This window comes from Orussus abietinus, unplaced genomic scaffold (assembly GCF_000612105.2).
Source record: "Orussus abietinus isolate OABI.00-Male unplaced genomic scaffold, Oabi_2.0 scaffold13, whole genome shotgun sequence".
NCBI classification, from domain to species: domain Eukaryota; kingdom Metazoa; phylum Arthropoda; class Insecta; order Hymenoptera; family Orussidae; genus Orussus; species Orussus abietinus.
The window spans coordinates 1,486,737-1,513,043 of record NW_019394887.1 but is presented as its reverse complement, the minus strand read 5'-3'; the positions used below and the strand labels follow the sequence as shown (position 1 = coordinate 1,513,043).

Below are 26,307 nucleotides of genomic sequence, written 5' to 3'. Positions count from 1 at the left end.
TTATTAAGTGATTTTAATTGGCCCTGTGTCATTTTTTCTGTTCCCAGGGCGAAGTAAGTAACAGACGGGGATGCTCGTCCTACCTCGATTTCCGCACCGGCGCCATTGTGGCGCCTAGGATCCTTTATAACGAGGACGAGGACATTCCCGAGAGCTCTCCAATGGGATCGGCAATCGAGAAGTTCCTCTTTCGACGTGCATGGATAACGCTAACGAGATTCCCCTAACGATTTCGAGGTATCCGAGGGATCGGACGATCCTCCTGGGGGGCGAGGAGGGAGCTGGATCATCCATGGATCATCCCGATCCGGAGATGGCCGACTCGCGGAATAGCTGCTAATCTCTAAGTCGATCCCTAGATAGCCACTCGTCAACCCAAAGGACACCTGCTGGTTATGCATGAGACATTAGACTCCGATTACGGGAATTATAAACAATTACCCGCTACCTACGTGCGGCCTCCCCCGATTTTTCCATCATCAGGAATTTCCTCCGAGTTCCATATAGCATCTCTAATTTTTGCATAACCCTGAGATTCATATAAAAGTCTTTAAGTTGAAGTTAAATCCCCTTCAAATCAGTCGATTCGAATACAACACTTTTTTTAAAGGGTATTAGACCAAACTGACACATCACTTCCGATCATCTAAGAATTGTCCTGACCGATTCAAAATTTGGATTTTTTAACAGAATTTTTTAACTGTTAATCCTTACAAGTGATATACCAACTTTTCAAATTTTAACATAATTTTTTTAATAATTTACTTAGAACGTCGGAGGATCGTCTCGCGGGATCGCGGGACCGAAGTGAGGTTAGGAGGTGCGTCTCGGACTTTTTCGTTCCCCTTTCCCGATTTCGGCTTGGCTTTCCCTTATCGGTGCATGTGGGTCGAGGAATCGGCGATCGATCGGTGATCGATCGGGGCAGGAAAGGGCCGCTGTAACTCCGGAGACGGCGCAGCGACTCGAGGAGGCCGCTCGGTCCGTGTCGACACGCTTAACCTCGTTTGTCCAGAGGGAACGGCTGCAGTCATAACTCACCGACTAGAGTCACGACTCAACTTACTTTGCGCCACGGAGACCCTCGTTGCTTCTCTTCCCCCCATTTCATGCGGAAATGGCCGCGCGACATTGCCGAGGACGAGTAAACTTCCCTTCCGAGAGGATCCTAACCTCAATTCCGCATTTTCCCCATTCTCCCAGGGTAATCGAACGCCGGACATTGGCGAGGGTGACCACCCTTTGCATCTTAAAGACGCGATTCTAACCTCAATTTGGAACCTCACACCAGGATGCACCCCTATATCTCCATTGTACACTGCCGCATAACGCTTTGAAGGGCAGGCACGCCAGGTTGCAAAAGGTTCCTAACCTCACTTTTAGGCCTCGCGAAGAGGACCACCAGGTAGTATCGAAGGCGAGTGGATTTTCCTCTCGAAGAGCGGTTCTAACCTCGATTCCGTACCCTCGATGGCACCCACCCTCTGGGGGCGCGAAGTTCGAACTTCCCCGTCAGGGTAACGTAATGAAGCGGCATCGCACGCATACCGAAGCACGCGTCAAAGTCATCCCTTAAGGAATTAGATGGGACGGGGTGATTCGTTACGCGTAAGGCGCTAAGCGCAGAGCGTTAACGTCTAACTCAAGCTGTCTGGGAATTAGTGGGTTCGCAGAAGGCCACACGTCGACGTCGGATGCCTCCCGGGTTTGGTACTTGAGGGGTGGCCCCACCATGAGCGAGGAGACGTCACGGGGTTATTGGTTTCCCCTCTGCCCGGGACTTGACTTAAGTAATTAGACCGACGGCAGCCTCCCCTCGGAATCTCCCGGCTTTTTTCCACCCAGTAACCCTCCCTCGAACATGGCCGACGCACCTGAGCAATCGGATCGGGAGTATCTTTATTCATTTCCGAGATATCTCGGTAAACGTGTGGAGAGAAGTGGTAGCGCGTCGTAAAGAACCCCCGGGCAGTATTGCGCGCTTGGCGCGGAACTCAGTCGCGCTAGACCCTCTCCTCTCGTATCTCCCTCGCCATCACTGGGTAACTATTTCAATAGAATTCACATAAAACAAGCATCTAAACGCGCATCTAACTCTACATATATGTTTATGCATATCGATGCATGGAAATGGGAATATTAGAAACGAAAAGGAGGAAAAAGAAGCAATCAGAAAGCTGACCTCTTCCATCAACTGAATTAACTCCCGAAGCAGTCAACACATTGCGAAAGCAAAACATTAAAAAGTCCATTCTGCATTTCATATTAACCCTGTCATGCTTCAAATGCACACTTGTTTTAACCTTACAATGTCAATCGATTCCGCGAATCTACTTTGCACGTTCTACTTTTAATTAAATATCCCGGCCCAATTAACCGAGCTCTGGGCATCGCGGTGAAAAATTTCCCGGTCGTCTCGCCATTAATGTTTCTATTCATTAAATCACCTAAATGAACCCAGAGAAAAAAATGTGAAAAAAAAAAAGTAACGTTCATTTCCGTCAAATCGGAAGTTTCTTTTAGGAGGACGACCTCTGGATTTCCGCCGACCGGTCCAGGTTTCCTCGTCGATCTCGAGGATGGGAGCGGAAGATCGGCTCGCAGTGATAGGGCCTCGGTGTTGATCGTTATGATTTGATTTATTCGCAATTACGGCCGCGAGACCGCGTGTAAACGGCGAGGCACGACGAGGCACGGTGTTTACGTCGTGAATTATTAGTGGATATGAACTGCACCGAGGTTTCCGAGTGCGGAGCTCGAAGCGCGGGGAGGAAGCCGCGGATTGCACGCACATACCGGGGAATAAATGCTAGGGGAAGAGGGGCCCTCTCTGTACCTATGTACCTATGCACAAGTACCTGTACGTACCTACGCACCGTGGCAATAATAATGCGTTTGATTTACGATTAAGCGAGAGACCCGGTCTAAGCGGTGACCGTAAGAAAGCGGCGATTCCGCAGCGGCTCTTCAGGGTTACGGGAAAAAAATACCCGCGGGGGTGTCAGGGCTTATGAGTACCTTATCGATGAAATCGATGCCGATTATTTGCGGATATACGTCGGGGTGGTATTTCTCCCCCAAATGGGGACTAGGAGTTCCTCCGCTCCCTTAAGCCGCAAGAAGTAAGAGTCGAACATGACGTAGGAATAGTAAAAAGAAATGGAGCACTTAAGGCGATGCGAAACGCGTCGAGAAATTTAATCGACCTGGGGAGAAGAACGCACGTGGTGAATTTTGACTAGATTCGGTGAATGGGTTCCGGAAGAAAAAAAAAAGAGTTACTTTTTAGATGAATCGATACCTTGGACGACGCTTTCACGCCGCCTTAAAGTCTCCTCGTCGGTCTCGAGGCAGGACCTACCCTGAGGGTTCCGGATCTCCGTCAATTTCGGCAGATACGAGTTAATCCTAGAATCTTGCCGCGTGCTTTCAGGTCCCAGGACTAGGAGGGTGAAAAGATCCGGGGATGGCCGAGGATCCGGAGCCACCCCCGAGGAGAAGAGGCCCAGGACGGCGTTCAGTGGCGAGCAGCTCGCCAGGTTGAAGAGAGAGTTCGCCGAAAACCGATACCTGACGGAGAGGAGACGTCAACAGTTGTCCAAGGACCTGGGGCTAAACGAGGCCCAGATAAAGATCTGGTTCCAGAACAAGAGAGCCAAGATCAAAAAGGCCAGCGGCCAGAAGAACCCCCTGGCTCTTCAGCTCATGGCGCAAGGACTCTACAACCACTCCACCGTTCCTCTCACCAAGGAAGAAGAAGAGCAAGCTGCCGAGCTTCAAGCCAAATGACGACTGTAGGCTCCCTGGACCGAAGTCAAGAAACCAGCCGATTCTGCCCTGAGCTGAGAGTCCTCAGGAAGAAGATCCTCGGGAAGGAACTCAAGCCAAATGTCGACTTAGGACTGAAGTCGCTATACCAGCCGACTCTGCCAGAACTGGTCCTCGGGATGAAGATCCCCGGGAAAGAGCTCGAAGGAACCCACCAAGGATCCCGGATTCCCCTCAGGATGTACCTGAGTAAAGGAACATCCAGCCAAATTACCGGAGACTGCGAGATCGTGGGATGAGATGGTGGAGGAACGTTGTCCATCGGCAGAGATGTCCTGGACGAGGACCGAAGGATGCTTCAGGGGTTGTCCTCCGCAGGCAAGATCTAGGGATATTCCCTAAAATCCTCGGAGTTTGTAGAAATGCCCTGCTCTAGGAAGTGGATGCCTTTTTTCCTGGAGGAGGATGCAGGAGTGGCTCTTCCTGGAGGACTCCAAGGACATTTCCGGCAACTCCTGACCCGCAGACATTTAACGTTTCGTCGACAGATCGAGCCAAGTGACAGGAAGTCCCGTCAAAATGCGAGCTCATCTTCGGCACCGAGTCGTCCTTACACTTCCTGAAGAGGACGTCCGAAGTGGACGTCCAGGAAACGGGGACGAGAATTCAAAGGACGACTTCCGCACTTCCTGGGATCCACTTTCTGTACACGAAATGGATGACTAATACCTGCGCCCCGAGTTACGGTACGCCGTTCAAACAAAGAAACTCGGTCGAGGTTCACGCCAAATACTTATTCGCGCGTAGAGTTCCACCGCGTCCCTGCGATGTCCTTTCCACGGGACTCTCCTAACCTCCTATCCGTAAAAAAAATAAAAATCCGTGCCACTCATTAACAGGCTCTTTGTCCTAGACCTCAGCGACTGGTGTCCCAATCCGGATGACTTTTCCTGACAGAAAATGCAAAAAAAAGAAAAAAAAAATATCACGAAAAGGATCCAAAAGGAGGCGTTCCTCTTTCCTTCACCAGTATTCAATCGCGACATGTCGAGATAAAAAACCGAAAAGGGGGCGAAAAGTGCCATTTCAAGCTCGCGTCGGTTCCCGTAAAGAAACCCGGCTCGCCTGCGTTTTCGTCCTTTACCGAAGAGAGTATAGTCCACCCTAAAGGATAGCGTTCTAATTTATTGTAAAAAATGTAAGATATACCCGAGTGCGAGAGAGGCGTGATTGCGATGTGCAATAAAGAACCTTNTAATATAGAAAAGAGGACGAAACGGGGGACGCGGGACGAATGCGTGTACTACTGTACATATACATTATCCTCCCCCTTTCCCGCCCACCCCGTGGCTCGTTAACATTGCCTATGATAGACTGTTTAAAGGTAACTTAGCTATTTATTTACGACACCGACACGAAGTACGCGATTACACGTGCCCCCCACACCTCGACCCGAGGACCCGTACGTGTAAGATTATTTAAAAACCGATTAAATATTATCGATATCCAAGCTCGTCGACTTTACTTGAACCTTGTGCATGTTCCTTGTCACGACTCCTTTCGACCCCCCGCTGCTTTTCGACTTCCCCATAACCCTCTTCGGGGACGATATGGTAAGGCGAAACAAAAAGTTCCATTACTTGGGATTAACAAATTCTCCGAGAACTTCAAGTTCATCGGAATACATTGCCGATTTATGCGAGGCCATGAATTTGGAATATTAAATCGATTTACCTACGCTGGGTAATTATAATAAAAAAATATAAAACAAAGTCCTGGTTTTGGCTAAACGAGGATTTCTCCTTAATACTGGGGAGGGATTTCCCTCATTGAAAATATTTATTTTGCACCCCATGAGATTCCATTGTCATGAAAAATGTCTAAAATGTCTATAAAGAAATTTAAAAAAAAAAAGAATGGAAATTTCATGAGTTTCAGGACCTTCCTTACAGTCTCCAGAGTGCTGAAGTTTGTTCACCAGGTTCGTTAAGGAGAAAAGTCTCGTTAACGAGATTTTGTTGGTGCCACTTTCATATCACCTTATGGGGCACAATGAGAAGTTATTAGTTTGTGGGACCGAAATTTCGACTCGGGTGGGTTAATTGTATTTAAAGAGGGGAGTATGAAACGAGTGAACGTTTTTTCGCGGAATTTGAGAAACAAGGTGAAAGTCTGTTGCAAGGAGTGAGCTTCGAAATGGTGGAGGGGAAATAAAACCTCCAGGGCGGGTCGATCCGGATTTCAGCATTTGGCGCATGCTTTCCGAAGCCCTGGGCTCGCCCCTACCTCTGATAAGCCCCTCCTGCGAGATATCAATTGATTTACAGGGAAAAGGTGGCCATGGCTGATACGAACCCGACCACGCCTACGCCCTCCTTTCCTACGGTCAACTCGCGTTTCGCTTGACCTTTCAACTCCTAGACATTGCCTCAGAGTCTTGCAACATGGTACCCAAAATCTCGAATTACTCAGTGCTTTCTCCAGGCATTTAAATGTTATTACTTCCCTTGAAATAAATGAAACGCTAGAGAACTCTAATTCTTAAGGTGACCATTATTATTCCCTTGAAATTAATGAAATGCCAAAAATTGTAATTCTTAAGTACCCGACATTTTTTTCGAGGTCTAAAATTCCAGGGAAAGTACCATGCTGTCGATATGACTTATGTAAAAAATCCCGTAAAAATAACAATGGCTGATAATTTATCATTGTTAAGAAGTTCAAGTCCCGGGACTTTCTAACACGGAAGTGAGTCTCGGGATTTTCACGAGCACTCTCGAAGGACTCTGGAGATCGTAGCTCGTCCCTTGTCACGATAAGTATATATTAACCGGAAGTTATTAAAATTATTGTTGTACCACATCGGCCGCGCCTACGTTCCCCTTTTATACGGCTACTCGGGTCAGCTCGTAACTCGCGTTTCGCTTGACCTTTCAACTCACCGTAGGAGCCCGATATATTATGCTACTCCATATTACTCTACAAGCCTTCCGCCTGTTGCGGGGGTGCAATAATTCTTCCGCCACCGGCGTACCGAGGGGACACAACCTGGACCTCGTGGGAAATCCTGGCGAACCGGAAAAAAGAGTTACCAAAATGATTTTCGCAAAAATCATTTCCTCATAGAAAATTGTCCCTTGATTAGGAATAATTCCTCCGCCGGCAGGAAAATTGTCGTCCTTCGATTTGCAACGCGAGAAAATCAATTTCCCCCTGTATACGATATCTGAGCGTTGATAAAAAATCCTCCGGAATGTCTTAGAAAAATGTGTAACTTGACAGCGAGATCGGCAAATGGTCAAAACTGTTGAAAATTTTCCTCAAAGCATCCACGAAGGAATTCTAGACGTCATGTCGGTCTGCGAAAGATCTATCTCAAAGAATCAGGACTTTCCGTCGACGAGATAGGGTAAGTAATAGTCGATCATTAAGACAACGTGTCCGGGGAAGAATAACGAACGAGAAGTCGTTTTCAGATTCGTGGGCTTCCGTTTGGCAAAGGCTCGAAAAAATAAATAGCGCTTTTAAGAGCCGATCAGATACGGTTACCTTAACCGGGTGGAGAAGAGCGAGCCAGCCTCATTACTGCGCGAAGAGAAAAAATCTGTCAACTTCCTCCAGGTACCTTTTCCAGGTCCATTTCCATTCTGGATCCCCCTCAAATCAGGATAAAACGCTAAGAAATACATTTTCCGACAATTTTCCACCTTGACAATTTTAATAAGAATTTAAGGATAAGATTTTGCGTGATTGCGAAAGTGGCATCAATTTTATATAATTGTCATGAGTCGTCTCTTAAAATATGTGACGTAGAAAAAAATTTGAATTGTCCCTTGAAACATGTAATCTCGTAAAAAAAAAAATGATTTCCGGCAATGGCCACGTAATCATCGAATCTCGATTTTTTTAGGAGTCTTCGGTAGTTTCGGTGTTGGTGAATGTCGATGAAATTTCGGTCCACGAGGGCAGTCAACGACCCGGTCCGAGTTTCCAGCCAGGTCGGAAACGTATCGAAATGTATGGAAATGGCTTATGGTCGGTGACTAATAATCACACGAGGGGGCAAGTCCGATTACGAGGTTCCCCTCCGAGCAAGACCGTCCAATACGTCGCTGTCAGATTAGGATCGCAGACTTGACAGGCTCGCGCTTCTGTCTGTCGGTCGAGTCTCAAGGGTCAACCGCGAGATCCATAACAACGATATCGCTCTTTATCCCGAAATCTTTACAAATGATTCGAGAAAGACGAAGACGAGGCCCGGCGTCGCCCAACATTCCTGGACCGGTCGGGACCAGGAATTATGCGTCCATCCCATATGATTCATCCCCTAGGTACCATCCGAGCCTAATCCCCCTCGATTTTTCATTAAAAGTAAAAGCCCAGGTCGAGAGAGAAATAAAATACTCAGGCTGCCTCAATGAATTCCCTTAGACATTAAAAACCAGTGCCGAATGACAATTCCATAGTCCGTTCACTATCACGCTGTACAAACTAAGCGTAGGAATTTTTTACGTCGAGTACCCCGCCTCTGGGGGATATTCCTCGTCTTTTAATGATGATTGAGTAAACCAGGTCTCCGAGATCCAGGCAGTCGGAAGTGCCTGACCAGCAGCCATCGATTACGCCATAACAAGGGTAGCACCCATTGGAGGTCCTGGAAATTATGCGCCCTGGTCCGAAGGCCCCACTTCGAGATGGTACCCAGGATACCCGCGACCCCGAAATTATCTCCTACACCGACCTCGAGGAAATCCAGCAGGATCCGACCTCCGTGTATGAAAATTAATGAGGAGCCACGTCCGTTGACGTGTCACCTTATACCACCATGCGTCATCCCGATGGGTCGAATAAATAACTAAAGCGAGTGGAGGACCATCGAAGGCCCATGGAAACGGGTGCAGGTCGGAGTCCTGTGGACCGACACATCTTCCCCAAGGACCAGCGACTCCTGATTGATAATTCGAGTCCTCTCGCGGAACCGGAGTCGATTACGTGCCGCGAACTGCCTCATGCGAGGAGCAAATCGACTCGCGGCACGTAATGGCTCAATCCGAGATAAGTTCCGGCAACTCGATGTGTGGCCGCGTCCAGGAGGAATAGTCTCTCCCCCTTGGCGAAAGTCGTCCCTCCGGGACTTCTTCCTCCTTTTTCGCCGGTTCCTAGCGAGGGGGCACCCCGATCCATCGGCAAAGGGATGACTCCCGGCAGTTTTTAGCGGGTCCACCCCGCCAAATGACCGGGACACGCCGGACTCATGCATGAATGCAACGTCAGCTGCCATGCCCGGTACATGGCGAACTCTTCATTATCCTTAGGGCCATTACGTGGAAGACGAGCGATGGAAGGACCAGTACCCATGCCAGCTCCGGACCGGGTCCAGGACCCATGCTGGTCCTGCGGAAAGGGACGGTCATCAGTATTGTTCGGAGCAATCGTCGCCGCGGATTTCGGGGAATCGACAAAACCGAGGATCGGAATGGTTAATCGAGCGACTCCACCTGCCCCACGCTCTCGAAAGCATCCGAAAAATTCTCGTCTCTTATAATGCGTTATAAAATTATACATATATATGTATATTAAACGTCAAAATATTGTTGGTGAGGTTTCATTTTTCGAAATAAGATTTGCATTTATCCCAGAACTAGGGACGGATAGTTATTCAGAAAGATGACGTTTAATGGGCGCGTTATTTTTTACGGCCTTCATAGCCGCGATTCGGTGCACCCAGTTTGGGGAAAAGTTTTGTAAAAGTAATTTCGTCATTTTTATTTGAATTGAGAAATTGATGGGACCCTTCTGTATCGCCTTAAATAAATCAGCCGAGAAGATAAGTGACGTGGCAGGATTTCTTTCTGTAAAACTGACACGAATCGTGTCCCACGAGCGAGGCGAGATTCGGTCGAGGATCGGACGAGGGGAAGCATTAAACGGACACCGGTAAGACGATACGAGAGCGAAACCATCGATGATCCGACGGCGCGGAACGGCCGGAATGGGAATTAAGTGAGACGGAGTCCGGGCTCGGCGGAGCGTTTGTGACAGTTTCTCGTGAGCCCGGGCTTATAAGGCCCAGCCGTTGGGGTCCGGTATTTAGTTTCGTGGTGTCATGTCCTTTTTTACGCCTCTGCGCCTTAGGACAAACCAGAACTCTAAACACGTCCTTCCCGGCTCGGGACCGAACGTCACAGCTCTATCCCAAACGCGTGGACACGCGGTCCATCCTCGTCCGATCCCCTCGGTCCCCCATTACCTGTTTCTTTCTCGCAGACCTCGATTTTCCTCGTCCCCCTCAGTTTCCTTCTTCAGCTAGAAAAAAAAGAAAAGAAAAAAAAATAGAAATCACCTATTTTCGCCAAACACGATAGTACTTGTATACGAGTGATAAACCCTAATCCGTAATTTTCCGAAAATCTTACAGCGGATTTTGCTCCAATATAAGTACACGGATTATATTCTTCTTTCCTTAAAATATGTCTGTTAAGATCTAATTTTTTCTATTTCATTTAACCCAACGGAAAAGTGAAGGACTAAATCTAACCTAATATGTAAGCTTGGAAAGTCAGTTTGAAAGTGTCCAGAATTTTCTATTCGGCTCCACTTAAAATAGATTTGGAATTCAATGGATCGAGTCGGGATGGATGACCTACGCTCGTCCGAGGGATTCCCGGAGGATCTGGGACCTCCAGGGCCCCTGATGAGTCATCCGGCCAGGAGATGTCGCGAGATGCCGCGGTGGTCGGTGGGAGCGATGCGTCCGCTGCGAGCGCCGGGAGTGGAATGAGCGGGGCGCGGAACGGGGGAGGCCGCGGACCCTCCGTGGGCCGCGGAGTGGGGGCGGAGGAGCGAAGGGGTTAAGGAGGGGAGGTGGGATTCGAGCCCGAGACCACACACGACGCTCCACGCGTCTCCGACTCGGTTACATTGCTTAATTGTAAACGGCCCAGTGGCTCTCAAGCCGCGGCTCCATGCCACGCGTGAACACATGGTTCCCTAAAACGCCTCCCAAAAAAATGGCCGCTTAATTAAAACCCCCAATTATCCGTATTTTTCCCGAGTACATTCATTAATCGCGATATCTCACGGATTAATATTTCACCCTCGAGGAGCGCATAATGAGCCGTTTGTAATTTCTTCAAAGGTATAATAAAATTTTTCAATAATGCAGTTCTGACGTCATTTGGTGGTTTGAGCCAAATTTGGTCCTTGATCGAAAAAGCGCTGGGTTAACCTGGTCCTGTACGCTCCTTCACGGTCTTTTACGCTCCTTTACGCTCCTTTACATAATTCCGCGGCTCATGCAAATCCGCGAGCGTCTATGCCACGCCGCCCTGGGAAGAAGCCGCGCAAAAGGAGTTAAGAGAGTCCCTTATCCGCGACATAATTAATTCCATCGATTGTTGCCGGCCTCTACGTGGCGGTTCCAACTAATTAAAGCGGGACTCTTTCGAGGGGCCTCGTCGCGTCCTTGTCGCACCCACGTGGCCGCGCCTCGCGCCCTCTCTCTCCCTCTCGGACCCCTAAGGGACTCCTTTTTCGCTCCTTTTGCCTCCTTTTGGCTGCTCCCTCGACATTCCTCAAATTTTCTCCGGACCCCTCTCGAATGCCTCTCGAATACTCGTGTTCGCCTAATAGGCTTATATAATGCCCAGCCGAGAGAATAATAAGCGGCACCGTCTAATGAACCGGACTCCGGATTTACACCTTTACGACACCGACCCCCGATCTTCGGGATCGATGGACCGTTCCATCTCGCCCGAGATCGATCCTGGGGATCCTGTGCATCCTATAGATCCCTCGGATTCGATCTAGGACAGGATCGAATCTAACGGGGAGACGAAATTCCTTGTTCGAGGTTCCTTAATCTATGAAATATTGTCTATACCCAAAAATCATCGGATGTGTAATAACGATTATTGTCCCAGGTTTTTTCTCCCCGGTTGAGAAATTGGAATTTTCACGGCTAATTTATTCTGTATGTAGCATCTCGAGGTCCAGCATCCCAGGTGTCTTTTATGGGATATCTTGTAGTCATGTTCAGATTGTTAGGCTGATTTTTGACAAGTCAACCCTGACATGACGTTATGTAAATGACCTGACAAAATCGGGATGATCATCGACAGCTCGTCGTGGGATCAAGGTAGACCCTTAGTAGAACATAACTATGCGTATCTTAATTGATGTATTTTAATTTCCCAGTATTACCTAATTACAAGGATGCGTCTATGCTCGAAGTCCTGAAGAAATTGGACGGTGGTTTAGGGGGAGGGTGGAGGGAATGATATTGTAAAAGAGGCGCTTTTTCGTCCTGGAGATGATTTCAAGGGTTATCGAAGAGAACCTCCAGGAGGATCTCGAGGACCCGGGAACACTCGAGGTATCCTCGGGGCTCCTGGAACCCCGAAGAAGATGGGCAGACTGTTCGTCGCCGGAACCCCGAGGGCCTAATCGTCGGTTACCTTAAGTACTTGCTAACGCGTGCACTTAACTTTCATGCCCAAGCAGATCATTGTAATTTCGAGTTCACCAAGTCGATCGGCAAAGATCGACTGGGACTCGTAACTCTCGAGATGAGGAAACGCCCGACGTTTCGGAGCATGGCCAATTCGAGTCCTCGTGGGTTTAAATAAAATCAGTTACGGCTAAAATCCAGAATGAAATTCCTATTATCGAGTCGTGATATTCACGATCGAAATCTCCACGTGATAAAATTATTAACTTCATGACCGAATCACCGCACAAAAGTGGGTAAAATATTATGTGTGATGTACGCGAATCGCACGAGGATATAGGATCATCTACATCTTGTGCGAGATTATTTTTAATAATTATCCGGACATGCGAATCCTGCTTGCGGAAATTTAACGAGTCCTAAAACGACTTAAACTTGCAGGGAAACCGCGATACCTAAGAATTACCACCTTCTGTATAAAATACTAAAATCATACACATGACGCGCGCGAGATGAAGTACGACAAAGTCTTCNAAATTTAACGAGTCCTAAAACGACTTAAACTTGCAGGGAAACCGCGATACCTAAGAATTACCACCTTCTGTATAAAATACTAAAATCATACATGACGCGCGCGAGATGAAGTACGACAAAGTCTTCCCACCTTCCACGAGATAATATAAAATAAAAAAGCTCCCCATGATATCTAATCACGGTTCCGGCAATTTTTTAAGATCCAAAGCGGCATAGTCTATAGCGAAAGAATAAAAGCGACATAGTACAACAAAGTCTTCCACCTCCCACGAGATAATATAAAATAAAAAAGCTCCCCATGATATCTAATCCCGCTTCCGGCAATTTCCCAAGCTCCAAAGCGACATAAACTCTCAGGAGACCCACGCAGTCCGTGAATTAACATCTCCAGGATATCGGAGAGTAGAGGCGGACCCTCGGAAACGGCGCGCGGAGGCTGGAGAACAGGTCGGAGTAGCGGACCCCTTTATCGGCGGCTTCCGAGATCCAGGATTCCCGGGTCCCCCGGGAGCCGGTGATATCGGTATCGGCCGATAGTCCCGTGTCCGATATATCGGCGTCGACCTACGTCTTCAGGGTGGCTAGTAGTATAAGACGACTGACGGAGCCGGGCCACCCATGTCGCCGTCCTTCGCTCGCATCTATCACGAAGTCACCTCGCCTTTGCTCGAGTCCTAATAAAGGACCAAAGGGTTTTCGGGGGTCTTCTGGGTCCGCTGGGGTCCGTCGATGACTTCATAACCGAGACATCGTCTCGCGTGGGAGGCTGGACCCCGTGAACGTCTCATTCTCCCAGCCATATCGGGAAGGTCCCCAGGTACTCGTTTCACGCCGTCTTGGGAAACCGGAAACGCGAAACGAGAACCTCGTCGCACTTAAAAAAAAATAAAAAAAAAAGGAAAAGAAGAAAGACCCAGAATTCCGGCCTTACTAATTTTTTTCGTATTTCGTAGGGAAACATTATCTGGCTGATATGCCAATGAATATCCCATGGCGATAAATATTTTCTGACAACGTGCATACCACAGGACGTGTATTAACACACGTCCATTGGCAAGACGCCGTAAAAGAGTGTCTTCCCCCGGGACCTTTACGATGTCGTCGCGTGGGAATTTATTAACCTCCATTTTCCGTTTAATTACCCTGGAGGAGAAATAACAGGGATTGGGGCTCCTAGGAAGCTGACAAACCGGGACCTCCACGGCGGCATCCTCCTCGAAGCGTCCTTAGTCAAAGGAATTCCTCTTTGCGGCGATAATGTCTTACTCCTGAAAGGCGGAGCTACTCGTACGAGATTACAGGCGAAGCCTCGACGACGAAAAATCTCGATACGTACCCTAACCTCGAAACGTGACCCGTTTCATTATTTTACCGATTACAAAGAAACTTCAAGTACAGGATCTTTCCCCTGGAAAAGTGATAGTCTTTTTTTATAATCCATGAAAATGAGGTATTCTTACGACCGACCCTTTACGCAGTTTCCAAGATGGCGGACGAGTCCAGGACGCTCGACGCAAACTGCGATTGCGACGAAAGGGGCGATTTCGAGGATTAAAAAAGTCCCCTCGCGAAAGGAGAATTACTTCACCGACACGGACGGAGAAAATGCAATTATCGGAATTTGCATAACCGCGACATATCGTCGCTTGGATGACTTGGAGGTGTGCTATTGTTGGCACTCGGTGACATCGATGACAGTCATGCTCCACGGGTGCCGGGAATAATTCCTCCGAGCGATATTTACGTTTTAATACCACGTGGCATCTACATAAATAAAGCGGGGCTGTTTCCCGGGAGCGCTTCCTCATTAGCGGGGAGGACTTCAAAGAAGAGTCTCGAGGAGGACGCCTCGGTAAAAAGCCACCCTCCGGCGATCGCGGTATCTGGCCTCGACCGGCTGATTTTCTTGCCCCGTTTACACGCATACCAAGGACGAAAGTGTCGTCCGTTCCCCGGAATGACACCCGAACGCTTTTATTGCCCTTAATCGGTGCCCTCGAGAGAGTTTACGCGCGATAAACGCGGCGCCTTAAAAGAAATCCCAGCCCCGTGGGCGCCGCCATCTTGTCTTCCGCGAACGCGTCCCCGGCGCCCGCTTCAAGAAATTTATTAAACCATTTTTACGCGTTTCAAAAGCTCCCACGTGAGGATAAACCAGAAGCAAATCAATCCGCGCAGCCGTAACTAACTGGTGGACTGTACAGAAGATCTGGAATTTACCTCTACCGACTAAAATCTATCATTGACGGTCTGTTCCTACGGAAGTAGCCATCTTTATTCCGATCCACATATCACACCTCGCGTTAATAGCCGAGCCATTTCCCTTACATTTAATAGTTAGTAGATCAAAGTTTTGCAAGTTGATCCCCTAAACAAATTGAGAGAACATCCAGGATTTAATCCATTAGGTCGTTAATTAAGGAAGAAAATCGCTCCCGATTTACCTCACCATCTCGCCGCTAGGTGCAGCGCCGTCGCCATTATCAACCTCCACCTTGTCCAACAAACTGGGAATCTCTTAGTGGTTTTAATCGAGCGATCTTCCAATCTGAAGTTCAAATCCGATAATGCACCCCAGGGCAGTAATTACGATAATCGGCACTCGATTCAAGGTCGCGGTGATCGTTCCACATTCCGTGTCTCCTGTTCGCGGTCGAGACATTTCCTCTGGACTATCCGAAGTGTGGAGATCGGGGGAATTTGCCGAATCGCGAGTTGGGAGGACTCGGCGGTGGTCGTTAACGAGATCCGGTGGGGATAATCGATCGAAAGGCCGGCGATAAGTCCCCGCTAATGGCCGCGGCAATTCCATGGGGCCCATGCACCGCTGATCGCGCTTTTCGGCTCCCGGCATCGCGACCGGGATTTCGCGTGTAGCAATATTTAATAAGGTCTTTAGCGAAGGTAGCCGGGGTATAATAGCGAGAGATGGGTGTAGTGAACGCGTCAGCGAAATGGGACCACCCAACCTGGGCCCGACTCGCACGCACACACATCACCGGACCCACGGGGTCCCTCCCTGGGACCTACGAGGGGGCCCAGGGTATGTCACTAAGGCCCTCTCCTCTTTCGACCTAAGCTGATAAGACACGAGATCGGGCCCCCTCTTATCCAACGAACGCGAATTTGGGCCAGCCGAATCTGTCGTATAAAGTGTCAACAAATAATTTCATAAATCCTTTAATAATTCATAATTGCATATCACGGCCCTCCTGCGCTGTCCTCCCTAAAAAGAAGGAGTCTGGCATCTTTCGATTAAATTTCTTTAAAAATTAAGTTATGTAAACGATCGTAAAATTGACCACTCGTCAGAAGACACCAAGTTCATAAAATTACTGCAACATTATGTACTAAAAGTGTACGAATTTTATGTATTTTTTTTTTTTTCTAACTGGGTACAAAAGTGACAACATGAATTACGCGGAAATTTCACAAAGAAAAAATATGATGCGAAGCAAGTCGGAGCCCAATTTAAGGGGCCTGTATTTCCTTTGGTTTCTTGGCATTGCTTTTAAGGGAAAAAAAATTCAAGTCAATGTCGGTGGAAAGTTTCTCGAGCATACCCTCGTTATTAATCCTTGGAAATAGGTAGGCGGAATCATAGAGAGAATCGCGCCCGGTGGATCCTGATTAATGGTTAGCTATTTTCGCGGCCGCGGGGACGACTGTTACCCTGGCGATAAGAAGCCCTTTGCCCAGAAGACGACCCCTAGTATTTGAGATCGTGTCCCGGCATCGCGGAACTCGGTAATGGCCCGCCTCGAGGGGTGAGTGCAGAGCGTAGAGCGTCGCGCCAAGTCGCTATCGCGGTGCGCAAGGGCGATAGATCATCATCTCGCGACCATAAACAATAACTTACACTTCGCCTCTTCTCTTCGGGCCTCCCCCCTTTGCCGGACGATTTCTCACAGCCTCGATTTCAACCCGCAAAGTTGAGCCTTCCCGGTCGTGCGATCGTAGATGTACTTGTTGGTTAAATCTCGGGTGCACTTGCTCTTTTGCCCTCCGCTCAATTTCTTTTCACCCAGTGTAACGGTTTGATTTAATTGTTAAGTGCTAAGTGGATCTCCCCCGTGTAATTATTTATAGATATTGATCGATTCCTCTTATTATAAGAGTTGCAAAAGATGCTAGAATGGCACGATTCGATCCTGCTAACGAGAGCTCCCCTTTTTGGCGTCATTCAAGATGGCCGCCGCTTTTCCCGCGGTGTGGATCGGCTCATGGCGTCACTTGTGTATTTTCTCACGATTCCAGTCATTAGAATGAACCTTTGTAAATATTATCAACGTTTCTTAGTTAAGTAACGTTATGTTATGTACGTAGAATCGGAAAATTCATCCGAATTAATGGGACTACCTCGTTTCCGCGTGATCCAAAATGGCGGCTTATTAATTCTCGTATCTCGAGAAAGCTCGATAGTGAATCACTCGTGCCGATTCGACGAAAGCCGAGTGGAAAGGTCCGCGCGAACTCGATCCCCAGTGCCGATAATTTATGACGATTATTATTTTTCCCAGGAGAAAAGATGGCGCCCGAGGAAACCAGATTTATCGCCGGTTTCGGAGTAACGGCGTAGGAAGGCGGGGGTCGTAAGTCACGTCATGGCGTAGAGGAGTAAATCGCCGTACAGCGAGCGATACAAACTCCAACGCGAGCTTTTGTTCGCCATGGCACTTGCACCGGCGATTATAACCTCCAAAAGCGGGAAAAAAGTAAAAAAAATCATCCCGCACCCGACAACGCTCCAAATGAATGAATTTCATATGACGGATGAAAATTAAAAAAAAATCATCCCGCACCCGACAACGCTCCAAATGAATGTTATAATTTCATAACATCGCGTTGTAATTTCATATGACGGATGAAAATAAAAAAAATCATCCCGCACCCGACAACGCTCCAAATGAATGTTATAATTTTTATAACATCCCGTTGTAATTTCATATCTGAAAATTACCCACATGGGATTTTTAACCCGCGTTTGTTAATCATATAAAGTCGGTGATTTTTGTACCACAGCATCCCTCTTTCGGTCCATCTCATCGAGATGCACCCCTTGACGCGAGTCATGCACTCCATCCCGCGATTCAATTCATGGGTGCGGTTATTTAATCAAACATCTCGCAGCTGGTGTTAACAGGGGTAGGAACCCTCCGTGGGGCGGCAGCCCCTGTACCATTGGACACCCTGTATCCGCGAATAAGGGTGGATCATGGTACAACACTTACTTTTCCGGCCATTTGTCGGCCTCGTCGCAGTGCGAGGGTGGAGTCGTTTTGGGGATTGAAACAATATGCCGGGGGTTGTTTGTATCATCGAGTGGGATCTTCTTCAGGGTCTCACCCTCATCGGCATCTTTCAGCCCCTGGGCTAGGGATATCGGTTAAGTAAAATGGAAAACCAAATACACTCGACAAAGGCCCCCAAACCATCCCTTTCCAATTTTCGGTATCCTCACCCTTGTTATTAAAAAAGAAAAAAATCTAGCGCTTCTTAAATTATTCTTTTCTTTTGTGAATCTTCGAGAAAAATGATTCGTTGAACCGAAGAAATGGATTTCTCATTCAATTAATAATTATTTCGCTCAAGTTGTCACAATCTCGAAGAAATATCGCGGTCGATTTATTTAATTTTATAACTGTCGGGGTTTAATTGTAAGTTATTTATAATTTTTTTTTTTTAATCGAAAGGATATATTTCTTTCCTTGGATCCTCGAGATGTACATCACTAGGCGTGGAATTTCGAAAGAGGGTGCCGTCCACCCCCCGACCAGAAGGGATGTTTATTTAACTCGAAGTAATTTGATGAAAAATTTAATCAAGTCGGATTTTTGAGCGGCGAGAGTGCGTGTCGAATCCACAGGGTGGAGTCGGCAAAGGGAGCGATAAAACAGAATTCGACCCCACCACTCCCCCCTTGCCGCACCCCATAAACGCATTTACGTTAACTGCTCCATACACAAGTGGCAATCCATTACATCGATTTTAAAAACCATGAAACGAGACAATACACACGTATGAACTAATCCTAACACAATGAAATACGCAAAACTTCGAAAATCTTACTCTGTGGCTTATCAAGCTCGAAAGCTTATCGGCGCAGTAACCGTAGCGATGCTTAAAAAAATAGCTGAATAAATGTTTTGTACAATAAACATTAAAAATCCGTGTCACGTTACCTGAAGAAAGTAATGAAATGACATCGGAAGTTGAGTTTAAAGGGATTCGAAAGCGGAATAGTGATTTTTGAAACGCAGGGGGAGGTTCGAGGGGTTCGGTTCGCCCTCTCCGTGGGGTGTGGTAATTAATCCAGTAGATCCTTTAATTAATCGTAAAACTAATGGCTCCGAGAAATAAAGTCCCGCGAGGAGGGTATCTCACCCAGGGCGCGTCTTCAGGCCTCGGAGGGTGGCGCAATATAACGGGTGGCATCATTTACCCCTCTCGAGAGAGGACCAGTAACGAGGCTAATAGACACGTACCGCTCGTAAAAACCGCCCCCCGAGTTCCTAAAGTTAAGAGCGCCACTTCGGCCCCAGGGTTGAAATTTCCTCACCGTGAAATTTCCTCCCCAGGTTCGATTTCCACCCCCGACTCCGCCATCACCTTCGAATCGCCCCTGCCGACTCAAAAAATCACCCTAAAACGCATTCCTAACCAAGAAAGATGATTATTAAAAATATTTATCTCGGATAGAAGAATTAAATACTATGAGAGATTAAATGGATAGTGGATGATAACACTCTGGGGGTGATTTGGAAATCTTTGTCGGGGATTATTCTGACCGTGTGAAATTTTAACGTGAGGGATAAAAAAGAGGATTAGAAGGTAAACTCATCCCTGGGTAATAACGTTGCATAAAAACGTGGGGTGAGCAGGTTATTACGAAAATATGGCGAGAGGGAAAATCTCTTGGTAAAAAATGAAACCCTCTTTGGGGGAGGCCATTTCGGGGCAACTTTCCTTCGGGGGTGGTTTTTGGAGGAATCGGCCCGTTTTTCATTTGGCCAAGTGTCGAGGGGCGTAATGGAAAGATCGGGACGCAACGAGGGGAGTTAATTTCCTTTCCTCGGGAAACTCCGCCGAGGGAAGTCAAAGGAAACGTCGAGTCACATCTCGATATATATTCGGTGGAAAAGTGCGAATCGACCGGGGTGAGACGCGGTTTCTTCCCGGCAAACGGCGATGAGCTTCCCCACGTTCTCCCCACATTTTCCGGGGCTTTTCCCGGGGAGCTTTCCACTCGGGAGGCGAGGCAGTTAATTAAAAGGCTCGCAAAACCGTCGGGGCTTTTTCATTTCCTCGCGAGAAAGGGAAAAGAAACCGGGACGCCCCTAAACTAATATTGTTAAACCGTAAAAGAAATACCGCATATTTCGTAACGCACTCACGAACGCGGAAAACCAAGCCTTGTCGAGGAACAAAAAGGAAAACCTTGAAAATCACCCCCCCAAAAAAAACAGGTGAATGCTCTTATCAATTTTAAAATTCCTTTTCAGAGAGGGACATGAAAAATCTAAAGCGGAATTATCTCTTATCGATCCGAAAGTCCCCTTCCAATAATTCCTGCAAAATGGCTCGTGAAAATTGCGGGGTGCGATACTTCTTTTTTTTTTTTATTATACCCCCGCTCACATTTTTTACAGTAAATTAACGAAGTGGGCGAAACGAAGGCGCCCCTTTTACTTATCACCTAGGCACGATACCGGGTGCAAAGTTTATAAAGAATGGGCGGAAAGAAAAATAAGGAAGAAAGGAAAAGCGTATCTCGGCACCCCAGAGGTCGATAAAAGAAAGGGCGGCCGGGAATTCTTTCGCGCCAGTGGTCGCCATGGCGGTGGAGGGCGAGCTGTTACGGTTTGATAAGGGTGCGCCATCGCGGGGGTGGATTTCAAATGATAATTGTTCGGAACTATTTCAATTGGTTTACGGGATGGGGAATTATAAAAACGCCCCAGGGGAAGTCGACGAAAGAATTAGCGCGCAATTCGAGGGGGGGGCGGTTTCCTCGAGAATGAAAAGAGGGTGGCGGGGAAAAAGATAAAGGAAACGAACGGGCCCGATTACTTCCCGTATTCTTTTAATTGCCGGAGTTTCCCTCCCCCTTGGAAGGCTCGCCCTTTTAATTGCGCGTCCCCGACGTCCAGGATCGTCCTTCCGAAGAATTTCATTACCGCCATTGCCGGGCGTTACAACTGAAAATGGATAGCGCGTAGTTGCGCTTCCATCCCCTTTTCGAGGAGTAGAATCCTTAATTTTCTAAAACAAGTGAGCTTAGAAAGAGAGGACACACATAGAAAAGAACTCCAATGGATCGGCAGCTTTCCCTAAGATCCCTAAAAATTCCCACCTCACGATAACATATCTGAAAACTCGATTACTCCGTATAATTTTGATTTCCCTCCAACCCTTGATGAAAGAAAAAAATTTAATTCTCCTAAACAAACATACATACCCCCTCCCCTGAATAATATATAATTACAAGAAACAATTATTTAATGGAATTTTCTTCAATCTACATTTTTGATGGGCGTATTTCATCATTTTCATTGAGTCAATCAAACTTTTCTTTTTTTCTCTCACGGCGGATCGTGCTATGGAAGGGGGTGCGCGGTTCTCCCTAGCGAGGAGAAAATCCCCGAGAAAGTCCCTAGGAGGTCGTTTGGACTCTTGGGGAGGTTCGTGCGAGCAATCGGTCAGGTCCATTGGTCAGATCCATAAGTAGCCGGCTAAGCAAGGGGCATTAATGACCCGACAAGCATTCCTGCCCGGCCGGCCGTTTCTTTTCTCGCGGGCCTCTCTCTCGCACCCACTCCCTGCCCCGCTAGATACTACTCACCTCTCTCTCGCTCTGCCTCTCCCGAGCGTCCCGCGCGATCGCGTTGGGTGGTCCTTCCACTCTCGGGCGTCGCACACGAGTGCGCGACCTCGTCCCTGTGTCGCACGCGCTCGCGCGACTACTCCACCGCGCATGCGCACGCGCGAGCCCGATCTTTACGCTCCGAGCGGCGGTACATTATACTTTGCGGAAAAGAAAATAAACAAAGTACCCACGTACCCTGAGAAAGAAAGATTCTTTGAACCAAAGAAAAAAAAATATATACTTTTCATTCGAATAAGTGGTAATGGCGCGGATAATTATTTAACTCGAGTTGGCAGGATTCCGTTTATTTACACCTGTGAAATAACCTTTGAAATATGATATTAACGCGTAATTCTGAACATTTCAATACGACGAAACGGTTGACGTTATATATTGAAAAATATGAAATTAATGCATAACTGTGAGAATTAACATAGTATGACAGTTTTATTGCAGCAAACGTTCAATTACAATCACAACGTCGGGCATAAAATATGAAATCACCGCATAATTATCGAAAAAAAGTCGTCGGAATCGTTAATCCGGGAGAATCACTTTCGATTTCCTGTTTCTTCGGGCACTGTTTGTATATTTAAATTTTCATAATATATTTATTTATTTTTTCATAAGAGCAAAGTCAACGAATGAATGAAAGGTTAGAGAGAGGGGTAACACATCCCTTCCATAAGAATCCTAGCTCGCCTAAATCCGAATAAAGGTACAAAAAGAAAAAAAATAAACAAAGGAACGTAAAAACGACTTGCAGGAGTTCCACCTAAAGCCCTCGAAGCGAGACTTGCCGAAGAGATCAAGAGACGGAGGAGCCACCCAGCCGTTTAACCCCCCACATCGGGAAACCGGGATCCTAACCCCATAAACCTCGGCGGGAATAATTGCCGGGGCTAATTGGTAAAAATAATCGCCGGCGAAGTATTTATCTTCCGCAAACAGTCGTCTAGCGATAGCCTACACGGGCGGTTTTCCGCGCGGCGACGACGCGGCCGAAATCGGTCGTCTCTCTTGTCGCGTCAAATTAGGCGGGGGCGCAAAGCAAAGGGAAATTTATCGGCCGAGTTTTCGGAAGAAGGGGGCTTACTTGCATGCTCCTCTCGTATGATCCGCCGCAGATGTCCCACCATAGATCACGCGAAACCGAGCGAGCCTTTGGCCGGGCTCGAGGGTGCGTCGAAAGACGGGCCGAAAGACGAGCGGCGCCGCCGTTACGTGTAATTGGCCGGCTGTGGACGCAACGATATTAGATCCTCGTTATCCTAACGAGCTGAAATAACCCGGCTAAAAGCGGACGCCGCCGCGATTCGCGCGGCTTAAGTGGAGGCGACGATGGAACGCGACGCCGCGCGCGCGACGCCATTTTGGCGAACCAGAGAACGCGCGGATCTAAGAAATTCTATTCGACGATCTTGCGAACTTAATTCCAGGAAAAATAAGACATCTATGTAATAATAATGTTTACAATTTATGTATTTAACAGTTTATTGAATTTTATTTAGGTCTTTCGGTTAAATGAGCGGAGGCGACGATGGAACGCGCCGCCATTTTGGCAAACCAGCGAATGCGCAGATATAACGAATTCAGTTCTACAATATATCTCGAAATGAATACAAGTAAAGCCGATACATTCGTTTAAAAGTAAGGCATAAAATTGACGTTCTCGTAACTCTCCGAAATTTCGTATGCGGTCGGCATCGCGGGATTAATTCCTACCGAATCAGCCGTTGTAGCCAACGCCATAGAGAAGTGGCGTATCGCCCATTTATCTCGAGTCTGAATTTATGCCACGCGGTGAAATTTGATATAAAGCGTAAATAAAGTGGCCGGGGTAAAATTGTCGTCAGCAGTATTGTTTGCCTTTGGCAGCATTTCGCGAGAGGGGTCGGCATCGATTCGGAGATACCCCGCGCACTAAATCCTTCGGATGAATTTCCGGTATCCGCAACTAGAGCTAGATTCGCGGCCTGATATTGTAATAAAGGGCGGCGATCATTAATTTGCGGGCCGAGAGGTGTGCAAGAAGATGGAATTTAGTGAGCCACTGGCGGCAGCGCCGAAGGCCTTAATGGCCATCGCGGTAACTACGGCCTCGACCGCGACTCCACTCGGTAGCTACGGAACTACTGCCGACCCCTCTTCTTCCTATGCCGGCTCCGCAATTCCAGCAATTACGCGTCCCCACGCTAAATACAATGGCCAGGACAACGACTCTGTAATTTATAATGGAACTCGCCGATCGTTACCCCCGAAATTCCTAGTTTCCCGGATTCCTGGGACCTGCAGTGGGCTTGTTGCCCTCCCGGTCCTCCACGTGGCCAACTCCCAAGATGGCGTCCCTAGCAACCGTATCGTTCACCAAAAACCTTCGATTCTAGAACACGACAGTGCAGCGAGAATACGATAAGGAACTATTCTGTAAGGAACAAAAGAGAAAATTCAATCTTCATCTAGTCTATAAATAAATTTCGACAAAAAATTGATCGGCAAGTGGACCTTCGTAATCATATCGAAGAGTGGGAACGGTATCGAGGAGTCTCAGAGGAGTCCCGAGGGAATCGTGGACCCACCTCGACCTCCGACCTCGGGGTAGATCCCGGAGGTCGATGACAGGACCTCGATCGGATCGCAATGTTCTAAGAGAGGATATCGCGATAACCATCGGGCATGGGGTGTATCGTTTTGACGTCGAGTAATTGCGGCCAGCATCGAGCGATGCTTAACACGGGGATGTATCTTCTCTCTTCGGAGTCCATTTGTCAGGTTCCTGTGAATACAGGGACTCGAAATACCGGGTGGCCCTTTAATTCGAAGGTCGCGATCAATTAGCCCCCCGAAATGGCGGGAGTCATGTAGACCTTATTGAAATTAAGAGCGCGTAAAGTAACGAGAAACCCTCGAGTCAATGGATCCAAAGAAACAATTTTTTTAAATCTTATTCCGCCGAACAGTTTACAATTTTACCGCCTGACTCGAGAGTACCTAAGGGATGTCTTGACACTTTCATAATTTCGATTAAAATAAAAATTAAGGGCGAACCAAGGGTTTCACTTCACCTTAAGGAGGGGAGACTCACCCAAATGGGGAATTAAATGTAGTCAACTTAAAATTTTTTCGTCCGACTGTTAAGAAGAAAAAAAAAATAGGAAACATTCGTTAAGACGGGATGAGATCTGGGACAAGATGGAGGAACGACGGAGCGAGTTCATCATACGATCCAGTTTAATCGCCGGTACAATCTATGCCGGATTACATGACTACAATAGTTCGGCAAGACCACGCGACATGATAATGGGGCTCCTAAACGGGTTACACGGGTCTACATATGCGAACACGTAAATATGTACAGGGCTCCGAGTGAGATCGCCTCTGTCGAGTAATCCGTGCGTTTAGCAACAATGATCTTGGCGCGCAACTCGGTCTCAGGCGACCGCGTCTCTATACGGCGTATCATACATATGCACATTAAGTCGAGCCACTATGTACAAGTATTTACAGGGTGAATAAATAATCCTAACCTAGAACCTAGATTAACTGCTTCTCCTAGAAATTTCCTAGAATACTCCGAGACAAATCTAGTCCATTTTCCAACTCGGGCGGGGCAGCGAGACCAGGAGGTCCTTGCAAGATGCAGTGAGACCAGGAGGTCCTTGCAAGGTGCAACGAGACCAGGAGGTCCTTGCAAGATGCAGTCAGACCAGGAGGTCCTTGCAACATGCAGCGAGACCAGGAGGTCCTTGCAAGGTGCAGTGAGACCAGGAGGCCCTTGCAACATGCAGCCAGGAGGTCCTTGCAAGATGCAGTCAGACCAGGAGGTCCTTGCAACATGCACCAGGAGGTCCTTGCAAGGTGCAGTGAGACCAGGAGGCCCTTGCAACATGCAGCGAGACCAAAAAGTCCTTGCAAGGTGCAGCTAGACCAGGAGGTCCTTGCAAGATGCAGCGGGACCAGGAGGTCCTTGCAAGATGCAGCGAGACCTGGAGGTCCTTGCAAGATGCACCGAGACCAGGAGGCCCTCGACAGCGGCACATCGAGGCTCCCTGGTTTCCAGGCCCTCGAAGATACTCCGAGTTTATAGTTTCGCATACATTATGCAGGCGATTGATCGCCGTCAGGCCGCGCTGTTATATCCGCGGCACGTCATGTACGGGAGAATAACGAAGCCGAGCCCAGGTCGTTCCCCGACCGGTCGATGCATCCGTGCATCGGTGGGCATCGTGGGGCTCCGCTCGATGCACCTACCTACGGATTCCAAGATGGCTGTCAAACGCTAATAACGCTATTACCGCCAATTGGGAACACCTGCCGCGACTTTCGCCTCCCCTGATCGGCATGCCTTCGGGATTCCGCTCGGGTTTTACCTTCCAGGAGTTCCGATTCGGGCACCGATCTCGTCGCAAATTATTCCCCGTTTCCGTATGCAGTTATGCAGACCCAGACGGGGACCAGGGATCGCCATGTCGGGACGAATCGGTTCCCACGATACCGGGGAACGTGGTTCCGTCATAACCCTGGGGAACCTTCTTGGTGTTTGCAGGGTTCCATGGCTCCGCAGTCATTTTGGAGAATTTTCTTAGACTTCGTAGAGTTTTGCTCCAGGTTTGGAGAACCTTGTTAGGTTAGACAGAGTTCCGGGGCTTCGTTCCAGAATTGGAGAACCTTCGGGGTTGTAGATATCGGT

The 26,307-nt window shown here is 47.9% G+C and overlaps 1 protein-coding gene across 2 annotated transcripts in view; it reads left to right on the top strand.

Annotated features, from left to right (window-relative positions):
* Window positions 1-3,821, top strand: part of LOC105696583 (homeobox protein invected) — a 36,400-nt gene extending 32,579 nt beyond the window's left edge. Inside the window, exons 2-3 of one of the 2 annotated variants that reach the window (XM_012419165.1) lie at window positions 48-53; window positions 3,434-3,821. In XM_012419165.1, the coding sequence (XP_012274588.1) occupies window positions 48-53; window positions 3,434-3,789 (362 nt within the window). In that variant the 3' untranslated portion in view covers window positions 3,790-3,821. Of the gene's footprint in view, window positions 1-47; window positions 54-3,412 lie in introns of both variants that reach the window. The other variant, XM_012419156.1, reaches the window with a different exon arrangement.
* The last annotated feature ends 22,486 nt before the right edge of the window (window positions 3,822-26,307 follow it).